This window comes from Callospermophilus lateralis, chromosome 2 (genome assembly GCF_048772815.1).
Source record: "Callospermophilus lateralis isolate mCalLat2 chromosome 2, mCalLat2.hap1, whole genome shotgun sequence".
NCBI lineage: Eukaryota > Metazoa > Chordata > Mammalia > Rodentia > Sciuridae > Callospermophilus > Callospermophilus lateralis.
In genome coordinates this window covers 130,860,234-130,872,692 of record NC_135306.1, presented here as the reverse complement: position 1 = coordinate 130,872,692, position 12,459 = coordinate 130,860,234, and the positions used below count along the sequence as shown (strand labels likewise).

Here is a 12,459-nt window from a genome sequence, read left to right as displayed (position 1 = left end):
ATCATTATTTTATGGATTATATAGTATGTCATGATATGGCTGTACCACAACTTATTTAACATTGTCTCTATTGATGCACATTCATTTTACATTCAAGTCTTCTAAACTTTGCATTTTAATGGATTTTTCCACCTCTTCCAACACATACAATGAAAAGTAAACATTTTAGATTTTCCTCTGGAAGTTTATACTCTGGAAATAATAAACCAGAAGTCTTTGGATGAAAATAGGACAATCAGATTCAGAATCAACATCATCCATTTTAAGAACTCTATTTCCTTAAATCCAGCCAGATTTATGCCCTGTCTATATATAGACACTCATATACACCTCACATAGGACAAGGAACTAGAGGTTAACATGGATGAACCTGGAGTATATTAGGCTATGTGAAATAAGCCCAGTCACAGAAAGACAAACATTGCATGATTCCATTTATGCTAGGAATTTAAAGTAGTCAAACACATAGAAGCAGACAGTGCAATGGTGGTTGCCAGTGGCTGGGGTAAGGGGTTGCAACAGAAAGGAAGAGTTGTTAACAGTATAAAATTTCAGTTATGCAAGATGAGTAAGTTCTAGAGATCTGTTGAGCTTTGGGCTTATAAGGAGGAATGTTATATTAGACACTTAAAAATGGGTTACAAGGGAAGATCACAGGTTGTGTTCTTAGCACAATAAATTAAAATTGGGGACAAAAGGGGACAAAAGATGCTGACTAAATCTCTATGTGCATGGGGGGCTGGGGATATAGCTCAGTTGGTAGAGTAGTTGCATGGCATGCACAAGGCCCTGGGTTCACGCATGCACAAAGACCTGGGTTCAATCTCTAGCACCGCCAAAAAAAAAAAAAAAAAAAAAAATCTCTATGTGCCTGAACTAGGATTGTTGACTGGTATTTTTCTCCATTCATAATATTTACAACTAGAAGAATCCTCAGTAATACAGCTGCCTTTAGTTTTATCTGCCTGAATTATAGTTGTTGCTTGGAGCACACATGTGTGGGCTAAAGCGCTTCCTTCTAATTTATAATTGCACATGTTATGAATATGACTAAAGTGGGGAAAGTGGAAACTATTGGGTGGAGAACTCAAGTTGGTCCCCCTCCTGCAACTGAAACTTGCTGTCCTTTAACCTGAAAGATTTTCTTGACAATCTGACAAATCTTGCTTATCAGAAGGCAAACAGAAATTATTAAGTTGCAAAGGTAGGTGCTTAAAAGAACTTTCTGCTTTGACAGTGACACTTGATCCAAGTTCAAAATAGCAAGGTAATCAAGGAAATGTTGCTTCAAAAGGCATGTGAATAGGGTTCCTGGAGGGTGAACACACTCACAGCTTCTCCTCTAGACTCTTTATGTTGGGGGTTTTTCTGAAGCTGTAATTCAAATGGGTAGGGTAAGCAGGAGAGCAGCATGTCCCTCATGCTTTCTTTTTCTGTTCAGACAAAAGCTGTAGCTTTTGCAAGTTTATAAGCCCAAACAAAAGCTGGCCCTAATGTAGCTCTGCAAATATCAATATTGAACAATTCCCAGTGTCGGATTGCTTGGAAACACTTTAGAAATAGCTCTACAAGCCTGGTAATGGCAAAGAAGTCATGCTATAATCTATAAAACTAAAGAAAATCCAAAGTATTTTATCTTTTAAAGGAACACAGAAAATTCTGGGGTCATCACTTCAAAATCTAACAGTCTCCATTAATAGTTCTCAAACTATAAATTGGAACACAGGGTCCAGGAGAGCTTAAAGGGAGCTATAGAGGTGAGACAGTTTTTCAATGTTAGAAATGAAGAATGGTGAGCTCTGCAAAGGTGTGGAACCATGGAATCTGTCTTTCATTGAAGAATTTTTGCTATTTCCATACTGCCTTAGATGATCCAGGAAATTAGATCTGACCAGCAAACTCACCTGAGAAAGAGGCTTTCTTTATATGCAGTGCCCACAGGTGCTGCAGGACAGAACTACTTCCTGCAGTACAGTTAGACAGCCAGTCTGTCTGCCTGTCTGCCCCTCTCTATCATACATACACCAAGACCAAAAGTTAACTGAATTGCACTAAACAATAAAGATTAAATACAGTCCAAAGGTCTTTTTGGAAGGGTGGAAAATCATTTATATGTCCCTGATTTTGTTCACTTTAATCTCCAGCAAGTGCCCCAGGCTCCTTTTAGAGAAAGGATCACAGCAATGAGTTTAATCATGCCCCTCAAACCCACTGTTCTGCTACTTGACAGGAATTTACTGATCAAGGCAATAATGTAACAGGACAACATATCTCCTCTTCTGAAGTGTGCCCAGGGTCTGTATAAGGAATGGGGTCAGACAGAGGGGTCGTGAGGGGAGTCAAGATCTTGCCTTGATCTGCAGAGAATTGGGTTGCCCCTCTAAGTTAGGGTCTTGAGTGAGGGTATAGCCTTGCAAAAGGGCAGGTACCACAGTAATTTCAGACTAGGTAAGTTTGAGTTCCCGAAACTGTAGAGGATTTGTGGTAACTCATTTGATAAAGTATTCAAGCAGACTTGGGGAAAAGAGAGAGGATGGTGCTAGAGAACTGAAATTTGATATGGACAGGGTTTTGTGATATTTATAACTTTTACTCCACACTTTGGTGATATACTACTTATCATGGTCATTATTTTATAATTGAGAGTCTTTTGCATTATCTTCTTGAGTGTAAAAATTGAATTGCTTCACTACTATTTCATGAAATATAAAATTAATAATGAGTTCATTTAATCATCTATTAATTTTAAATACTCATTAGTATGTCAGGCACTACACTGTGTAATATTACCATGTTTATCTCAACATAAAAATAGTTTTCTTTTGGGTAAGTATTGCATTCCATCGCTTTAACATATGACTGCAAAGAAAGTATAGTTTAATAAGAATAATATAGAGGTAAACCATTGAAATATTTTACATATCATGCAAATATTTCTAACTTTAATCAAAATTTCACTATGTTCATTTTCCTGAACATTCCAAAATCTTGCATTACTTGTTCAGTCAAGTAAATATCCCAGAAGAATTTGAGTACATAAATTGTAAAACTCTAAAATAAATTTAATAAGTTTCGAATTGACTATAACAATTTCTGTTAGGACTAATACATTATTTCACTTGAATAAAACTAAGAGGTGATAAATTTGTGATGAATTTCTTTTTTTATCAAGGTTTTAAATTTTTTCAATATTTATTTTTAGGTGTTATTGGACACAATGCCTTTATTTTATTTATTCATATGTGATACTGAGGATCAAACCCAGGACCACATGCACACACATGTTAAAAGCACTTTCCTGTTGAGCTACACTCTCAGCCCTTCTACCAAGGGTTTTTTAGCAGGGTAATGGGCAGGCAATAAATTAAGGGTGGTTGTTAATATCACACAACTCCTAACAATTTTTAACCAAATGCCCTTTCCTTATCATTTGGTCAATTACAGTTAAAAAAAAAAGTTTTGCCTAACAAAGGAAACAATCCCCGCCTATTTGCCTTTCAACCACACCTGCTCCCTAGCCCTTTACCATTTTCCAGGAAGTAAATAATACTGGGAAAACTTTTGAACTGCCTTTTTTTTCCTTCTGGAGAAAAAAAAAAAAAAAAAAATTGAAAGTATATGTATTTGTTAGCCTTTTGTCACCGGGACAAAACACCCGAGAAAAACAACTTGGAGGGGGAAAGATTTATTTTTGGCTTGAGGTTTCTGAGGTTTTAGTTCATGGTGGGCTGGCTCCATGGCCTTGAGTCTGAGGTGAGCCACAACATTATGGCAGGAGGGCGTGTAGCAGCTTTGCTCAGCTTATGACAGTCAGAAAGCAGAGACCGAGAAGCATTCAGAGTCAAGAAATACCCTTTCACGGCACACCCTGGTGACCTACTTGTTCAAACCAGGCCCCACCTTCTAAGATTTCCACCCCTTCCCACTAAATGTCAGGAAATTATCAGTCCGTCAGTGGGTTCATCCACTGAAGAAGTCAAAGTCCTCATAATCCAGTTTCTTCCCTGAAGCCCTACCTCTGAATATTGATGCACTAGGGACCAAAGCTCCAACATATGAATCTTTGGGAGACATTCCAGATCTGAACTATAGTAGTATATTTAGTAGGCCCATGTTCAGTCATAGAAATCTCAGATCCAAACCAAGATAACCCCTTTGAGAATAGCTCAGGTCTCACAGAACTTAAAGTGACAGTTTGGTTATAGCTGGAGAATGAGGTAATCAGAATATATTTGAGGGTTTCCATAGGAAATATCAAATCTCCAGTGAGTAACATTAAGATTAAAATGAACGAGGGAATTCTGTCTTATATAAAATTTTGGATCTGAATAGGTCACCCCTGGGACATTATTAACTAATTATGCATTCACCTTGACAAATTGAGCCTTGAGTTACAGAGCTTTTTTCTATGCCATTTTGGCAACCCTCAGGATCCCAAATCCCTTCCTTATACCTACCTGGTCTTGCTGTTGTCTTCATGCTTGCAACTGAAAGAAAGCCAGTTCTTCCTGTGTAGTGTTCTGTAGAAATTGAGAAGCTTTTAAAAACAAAAATCAATAATTTATTGTTGCTAAATTAGAAAGAATTAAGGAATCTTTAAGTTCCTAAGGTGATTCAGAGTTCATTTAGTCCAATCTCTTAATTTTGAGAATAGTAATCATTTCTTATATATTGAAGTAGATACCAAGAAAAGTTTTAAGTAGGGGAAGTTTGTGGTTTTGAACCATAATGAAGTAAGTGGACACAATGAAAATTGATGTTCATGAAACCTAGGCCATTCTCCAGGTGAAACACTGGTTTTATTGGAAAATTTGGAAGATGTAAGGGCAAATTAAAAACAAGAGAGGAAAGCAAGTAAGAAAGCAATCAGGTCAATATTGACCTCAATATTGACCAAGTGCCTATTTACCATGTGCTGGGTACAATTTTGTGCTGTACCTCTGATGATTTATTTAACTGAAGTAGAAGAAAAATTATGCATAAATGTACTGATTTTTGAACTGCATAAAAAAGAAAAGCTAATACATTCTTTCCTTTTTTTCTGGTTGGAACAAGCTTATTGTGACTTTATAGCTTTCCTTTTTTTTTTTTTTTTTTTCTTTTTGAGACGGGATTTCACTATAGTACTCAAGCTGGTCTTGAACTTGCTATCCTTCTGCTTCAGTCTCCATGGTAGATAGGATTACAGGCGTGTGCCACCATGCCTGACATAGTTTTTCTTTTATATAAAATAACAGGGTTGGGGTTAGGCGTGTAGCTTAGTGGTAGAGCTTGATACCCTGAGTTTGATCCCTAGCATCACACAGAAAGTAAGTCAGATTTTAAAATATTGAATTTCTATTCCTAATTTCTATTTTTCAAATTTAAAAAACCCAGAAACATTTAAAAGGTTTTAGTGCATAGGAGAAAATGATAATAGATTGATACCTTCCATCTAACTTTTAACTGCTACTGAGGGTTGGCAGGCAGAGCCACCTCAAATTGTTACCTAGCTGGGGCCTTTGCAGAAACTGAGGCAATTAGAAGACCACACCCTGCAAACCCCAAATCTTGCGATCAAGTCAGAAAGATTTTGGCCAGGTAGCTCAGAATAACAGGAATGAGTATATTGAAGGGATAGGAAAAGGAAAAGGGGACCCTCTCAGAGGAGAGAGTGGGTCCTCCCAAAGAGGAAAGAGACAAAGGGTCTTTCCTACACTCCCATTTTATTGGGGATCCCAGACAAGTTTGCAGAAAGTCCTGCCAGGGCTCACTTCTTGACTTTTTACTGACAACAAGATAACATCAGACTTTAAGTACCCACTGACATGGCAACTCTAGGTTGGCCTGTGTTGATCATCTAATTGGATTCTTAACCATACATTCTTACAGATTTAATGGTAAAGAGGAATCATCCTTATCTCCTGGATTTTCAGGATCTGGTCACAAAAGTGTTTCCCTTCAGGGTTACTACCAACATTATTTTGGGCCTACATTTCTCCTGTAGTTAACAGTTTGCTGAGGAATGTGACATATCCTGTCCACTTAGGCAGGGCAGCAGGTAAATTGCTTCTTGGAAAAGAAAGCATGTGGGGGTCAGCAGAGCGGACTCATTTTATAGAATTATTCTCTTAACCTCATGTTTCCACCATCCTCATCTGTCTTTCCCCTAACAAAACCACTTTCCATAGAAGCTTTAACTTTCAGATTTGGGGGGCAGGGGGTAGTACCGGGGACTGAACTCAGGAGCACTCAACCACTGAGCCACATCTCTAGTCCTATTTTGTATTTCATTCTGAGACAGAGTCTCACTGAGTTGCTTAGCACCCAGCTTTTGCTGAGGCTGGTTTTGATCTCCTCCTTCCTCAGCCTCCTAAACCTTTGGGATTATAGGCATTTTCCACCATGCCCGGCCATATTTTTTTTTTATGACTTTTATTTATTTATTTATTTTTATGTGGTGCTGAGGATCAAACCCAGGGCTTTGTACATGTGAGGTGAGGGCTCTACCGCTGAACCATAACCTCAGCCCCACCCCTCTGCCCCCACCAGATTTTTAATAACAAAAAGTGAACATGTATCAAAACATCACATGGTAAATATGTACAATTCTTATGTAATAGTTAGAAATTAAAAATATAAATTTAAATGAAAAATCCATGTTTATTTTTGATACTAATAACATCAAAAGTAGTTGGCAGGCCGGATGGGGTGGCACCCTCCTATAATCCCAGCAACTGGGGAGGCTGAGACAGGAGGATCCCAAATCCAGGCCAGCCTCAGTAATTTAGTAAGATCCTATCTCAATGTAAAAAATAAAAAGGACCATGGATGTAGCTCAGTGGTAAACCACCTCTGGGTTTAATCCCTAATACCAAAACAAAAAGCAAAACAAACCACTGGGCATGATGGCACCATTCCCAGCTGTTCTAATATCCTGTAATTTATATCAGACTCTACACAGCTGTGATCTACTAAAAGCTTTCTCAAAGCTGCCTCCTTTCTTTGGGTCAGCACCTCCTCCTCAGGCCTATTTAGAATTCCATGGAATAAAAGATGAGTAATATAAATGAAGGCCCTAACCCAGAAACTTAAAGTTTTAAGTCCTAGGCAAAAAAAAAAAAAAAAAAAAAAAAAAAAAAAAAAAATCCTTGCAGTTCTATACATTGTTGCCTTACTGATAAACCTGGATAAATCTGAAGAGGACAGTGCTATTACATAGCCTTTACTCAGGTAAAGTTTAGCCTAAACTTGGGTGCAATAATATTTATCTTATATAGTCCTGAGTATTTTGCATAACTTTCATTAGTGCAGAAATTGTCTTGTAGTGCTGAGCAATATTAATAGCGATGTCCATTCACTTGTCCAAATGAATAGGCCGTAAGTTCCTTAAAGACAAGGGCCTCAGGGGCCTTATCTTATCTTTGGTTTATGAGTCCTGTGCCTCGGTACATCCCCCCGCCCCCGCCAAAAAAAAAAAAAAGAAAGAAAAAGAAAGAAATGCTATCAGCCAGCAGTCAGAAATATTCTGTGGGGAAGTAAGGAAAGAACAAGTTTTCATTGCTCAAATAACATTTTGTTCTTCTCTATCCTCTTGTTGGGGCTATAGGCAAAGGGTATGTTCTTAGGACCACTCGCATTGAAAACTTAATTTCACAAAACGCCCAATCTCGGTTCGCCCAGTCTCAGGGGCTGACTCCACAGCTGGCCCGTTTCTGCAGGCCACGAGGTCACCACCACCACCTCTGCCGGCATGTTCCAGCGGTCTCTAGGGTTGCCTCTCTGATTCCCTCCCTCCCTCCCTCTCTCCGGAGGGCGTCGCTGGCGGGTAGCAGAGCCCTGCTGGAGGAAGCGGATTCCGATCCTCAGCCCAGCGGAGGCCCAGTTCCCGGAACGCCTCCAGTTCGTGCCTCAGCCTGCTCTCGTGCCGCAGCGGCTTCAGGAGGATCTCAAGACCCCTGCACGCACCCAGGGATGAACTGAGCCCTAACTCCAGAAGATTAGGTTTCAGGCCACGGTGAGTGAGGTTCCGGTGACAGCTGAAAGAAGGGTCGAGGCGCAAGACCCGGACCCTGGGTTCGCACAGAGAAGCTGCGACCCCTGGAAAACAGATCCGGATGAGACTCCTGTGGGACTCTGTCTAGGAGCCCGGGAGCACTGGAAGGGGTGGAGTGTGGGCGGAGGCGAAGCAGGAAACCCCAGGCCAGGCCTGCCTGAGCTGGGGGCACTGTGGAGGGGAGGGACAGAGCGACGCCCAGCTGGGTTGCCCGGCCCGCTTACCTGCTCTGGCGACGCGTCGCGCGCCCGGCCCTCGGGAGGAGGCGAGCCTGGCCCGAAGGCCTTTGGATCCCGGGACCGCCCCCTCCTGCTCCCTGGCTGGCGGCGACCGGCCGAGACGGCTGGAGCCGCAGCGGCAGGATGAGAGTCGATGCCGCCCCTTTTCGTCTGCGGACTCGCGGCAAGCGGTGCCGGCTCAGCCTGTGCGCTCCATGGGGATGCCGTGGGGCCCCGCGGTCGGCGGGCGGCGCGGGCGGCGTAGAGGCCTGGGGCTACCACCGAGCGCTTTGGCGGTGGCGGCCGCCGGGTTGATGTGCACCGCTCTGGTAGCCTACGCCTGCTGGGGACAGCTGCCGCCGCTACCTTGGGCGTCCCCGGCTCAGTCGCGGCCGGTGGGCGTGCTCCTTTGGTGGGAGCCCTTCGGGGGTCGCGGCCCCGCATCAAGGCCAACACCTGACTGCCGGCTGCGCTTCAACATCAGCGGCTGCCGCCTTCTTACCGACCGTTCGACCTATGGAGAGGCTCATGCCGTACTTTTCCACCACCGTGACCTCGTGAGAGGAGCCCCCGACTGGCCCCCGCCCTGGGGCATCCAGGTGCGTACAGCAGAGGAGCTGGAGCTGCGAGTATTAGATGACCTGGAAGAAGAGGCGGCGGCTGCCGCCGAAGCCCTGGCGATCTCCAGCCCCAGGCCCCCGGGCCAGCGCTGGGTGTGGATGAACTTCGAGTCGCCCTCCCACTCTCCAGGGCTTCGGAGCCTGGAAAGTAACCTCTTCAACTGGACGCTCTCTTACCGGGCTGACTCAGACATCTTCGTGCCTTATGGCTACCTGTATCCCAGGAGCCACCCTAGGGACCAGCCGATAGGTCAGGTACCGCCACTGGCCCAAAAACGGGGGCTGGTGGCCTGGGTGGTGAGCAACTGGGACGAGCGACAGGCCAGGGTCCGCTACTACCACCAGCTGAGCCAGCATGTGCGGGTGGATGTGTTTGGCCAGGGAGGGCCAGGGCGGCCCGTGCCCGACAGCGGGCTTCTGCACACTGTAGCCCGTTACAAGTTTTACCTGGCTTTTGAGAACTCGCAGCACCTGGATTATATCACCGAGAAACTTTGGCGCAACGCGTTGCTGGCTGGGGCCGTGCCAGTGGTGCTAGGCCCAGATCGTGCCAACTATGAGCGCTTCGTGCCGCGAGGCGCCTTCATCCACGTGGACGACTTCCCTAGTGCCTCCTCACTAGCCACCTACCTGCTTTTTCTGGACCGAAACCTGGCAGTTTACCGCCGCTACTTCCACTGGCGCCGGAGGTACGCAGTACACATCACCTCCTTCTGGGACGAGCCTTGGTGCCGGGCCTGCCAAGCTGTGCAGACTGCTGGGGACCAGCCCAAGAGCATACGCAACCTGGCCAGCTGGTTTGAGCAGTGAGACTGTCTGCCCCTGAATGTGACCCTTTTGATCCTTTTCTGCACATTTTCCTGACTGCCAAATCATGGGACTAAGTTCTCCGAACACCTATTTTTGCTCTATAAGGAAAAGGTGATTTACCAATTAATATTATTTAGCACAAGGATGGAGTGGGGAAGATCCCTGGTTCTTACATTTTTTGCACGACTAGTTCTCTGCTGTTCATGGGTTATCAGTGTTTCTCGTGAAGAAAGGGTTCTTTCCTTGCTCCTTACAGATGTGAAGAAATAGCTTAGCTACAAGATGCCTTTAGGAGATTTCTTTGAATTTCCTCATCTGCCTTAGTTAGGCCTTATCTGTGGCCTGTGCAGCCTCAAACTCTTATGCATAAGGTGCCCCACTCACATTTGCCTGGACAAAAGTGAAGCACAGCACTGTTTTTAGCATTGGTGTGAGATAGTGGAAGGACTATGCCCACAAATGGATCTTCTTTTGGTTGCATTAGTCAAAACCTTGCTTCTGGCTGGTATGGTGACAATATAATCCAAAGCCTCTTAGGAGGCTGAAGCAGTAGGATGGCAAGTTCCAGATCAGCTCCAGCATTTTAGGGGCACCTTCTGAAAATAAAATAATAAAAAGAATTGGGGTGTAGCTCAATGGTAGAGTGTCCCTGGATTCAATCCCCAGATTAAAAAAAAAAAAAAAAGACCCTCTGGGAAAAGGAGAGTAGTTCAGATAGCCATTGACTTTGACTTCCTTAATAAGCACTGTTTATTCCCCTGCCCTATAAATGCAAACAGATTCTGGATTGTGCTGGGAGGACAGTTAGGAAGAATATATGGTTATACCTTACTTTACACAAGAAATGTATTCCAGAAAAGCTGCATCTATATCAAATCTCAAATTCAGTGCCCGAAGAGAGTTCAGTATTTAATGAAATCTTATGGAGAATCCCTTTACAATGTGAACAGTCATCTTCTAATTTATTTCTTCTGTCTTTAGTTTTTCTATAAACTGGATTTAAAAAAATTATAATTTCAGATGTGAAAATAAAGCACAAGCAACCTTCTTTTCTCTCTCTTCCTGGCAAAACAGCCTGCATTTACAGACAGAAGACAGAGAAGCCACAATGTCACTTTCCACAAAATTATGGACATTTCATGTCTTTACTGGACCCCCTAATTTAAATTGCAATCCAGTGCTTCAGAGGTGCTGGCATTACCTGTACAGAACAGTGAAAGAGATTATACTGTATTGTGGAATCATGAAAAAGGAAAAAAAAAAAATGGTGCGTGTTAGAGGTGATTTTTGTTTCTACCTGACAGTTTTTAGTAAAATGTTTTAATACAAGGGAATAGGAACTAAATTAGTGCCTTCTACTAATGGACTCTGCCTTTTGTTAAAGGCTGAATCTGCAGTGCTGCTAATGCCAGCAGGTTTCCTTCTTAGTCTGCAGAGTACTACAGCCATTTCTCACATTTCTAGAGTCTTTGAGAATATGCTGTGGGTCAAATTTTGAAAATAATATGCATTGACTTTACAGGAAGTTGAATGAACATCATATTCAACAGATATCACGATGTGCCTACTCTGTGCCCAACATTGGGCTTGGGCCCCTAGGGAAGATACAAAAACATATAAGGCAAGGGCTCTTACAATCTACTAGTGCCAAAAAGTGAATAATGACTTTGATAAAAAAGCTGGTAAAACCTATTTGACTAAAGTGAAATTCTTAGAATATAGACCATAAATCAATGATTAGAATGCCATTTGATTTAAAGCCCGCAATAATGGCGCTTTTCTCTTTGAGTTATTATAATAAGGATACCCACTGATTAATTGCTGTGAGTAAGTTCCAAAATAAATTAGTTTTATACAGAGTTCTGCTGTAAATGTAATTTTGTATTTGATTTGTACAATTAGCTTAGTCAAAAAGCAAGTTTTACCTCTATGTGCATTTGTTGCATACATACTTGAAAAGCTCTTAAAACTTAAAACTAGGTGCTTCAATTCTTTCTCTTCTTTGAAAGGAAAATTAAAATGTCAAGATTATTGTACTGTCATGTGTAACTAATTAAAAAAAAAAGAAAGGAAAATTAAAGCTGTGGACAACATTCCTCATTAAAGTATTATAGTTTGGGCAGAATTTCAATTACAAAGTGAGAGTCACCCAGTAAAGATAAAAGTTTTACTCTTGAAGTAAGTAATAAGATATTGGCAAGTGATTTTTTTGAAGGTAGTTTGGTTTAGATTTGAATTCTATCTATGTGACATTGGGCAAATTAGTAATAATATTGAGTGTCAGCTTCCTCATCTGTAAAATGAGGGGGAAAAGTATTTCACAGCTCATTATGAGCATTTCAGAAAATAAATGAAGATGCCAACACTTAGTGATTTTAGGATACCCTCAAATACATTTTATGTCTGAAACTGTATCTCAAGGTGTATTGCAGAATAAATATGAAATAAAAAGGAAGATGCTTCATATTGTGTATTTCAAATCAGCCCCTACAGCTAAGCCATATTTCAGGAATCATCACTACCATTTAGATTAAGCCCGAATTTGCAAACTAGCACTAAGCACCTATGCTTTCTTTGAAAAGAAATTTGTGTTTTGGTTAAGTTATATAATTAAATTAGTAGAAATTATTTTATTGACATCCTTTTGGTATTAAGTTGGGTTTTTTTTTAAAAGAGAGAGAGAGAGAGAGAATTTTTTAATATTTATTTTTTAGTTATTGGCAGACACAACATCTTTCTTTGTATGTGGTGCTGAGGATTGAACCCGGGCTGCATG

The 12,459-nt window shown here is 41.9% G+C and overlaps 1 protein-coding gene across 1 annotated transcript; it reads left to right on the top strand.

Moving 5' to 3' along the window:
* Positions 1-483: 483 nt before the first annotated feature.
* On the top strand, positions 484-12,147 carry Fut4 (fucosyltransferase 4). Its single transcript, XM_077108315.1, has 3 exons — positions 484-505; positions 7,794-7,939; positions 8,124-12,147. Exons 1-3 carry the CDS (start codon positions 484-486, stop codon positions 9,681-9,683), a joined length of 1,728 nt encoding a protein of 575 aa, XP_076964430.1. The 3' UTR covers positions 9,684-12,147.
* The last annotated feature ends 312 nt before the right edge of the window (positions 12,148-12,459 follow it).

What these genes read in the sequence shown, in the direction of transcription:
- Fut4 (XM_077108315.1), top strand. Translation starts at nt 484, where the DNA reads ATGGTGGTTGCCAGTGGCTGGG. An exon ending in GGTGGTTGCCAGTGGCTGGG is followed by an intron (nt 506 to 7,793) that starts GTAAGGGGTTGC and finishes CTCTCTCCGGAG; the next exon opens with GGCGTCGCTGGCGGGTAGCA. An exon ending in AGGAGGATCTCAAGACCCCT is followed by an intron (nt 7,940 to 8,123) that starts GCACGCACCCAG and finishes GACTCTGTCTAG; the next exon opens with GAGCCCGGGAGCACTGGAAG.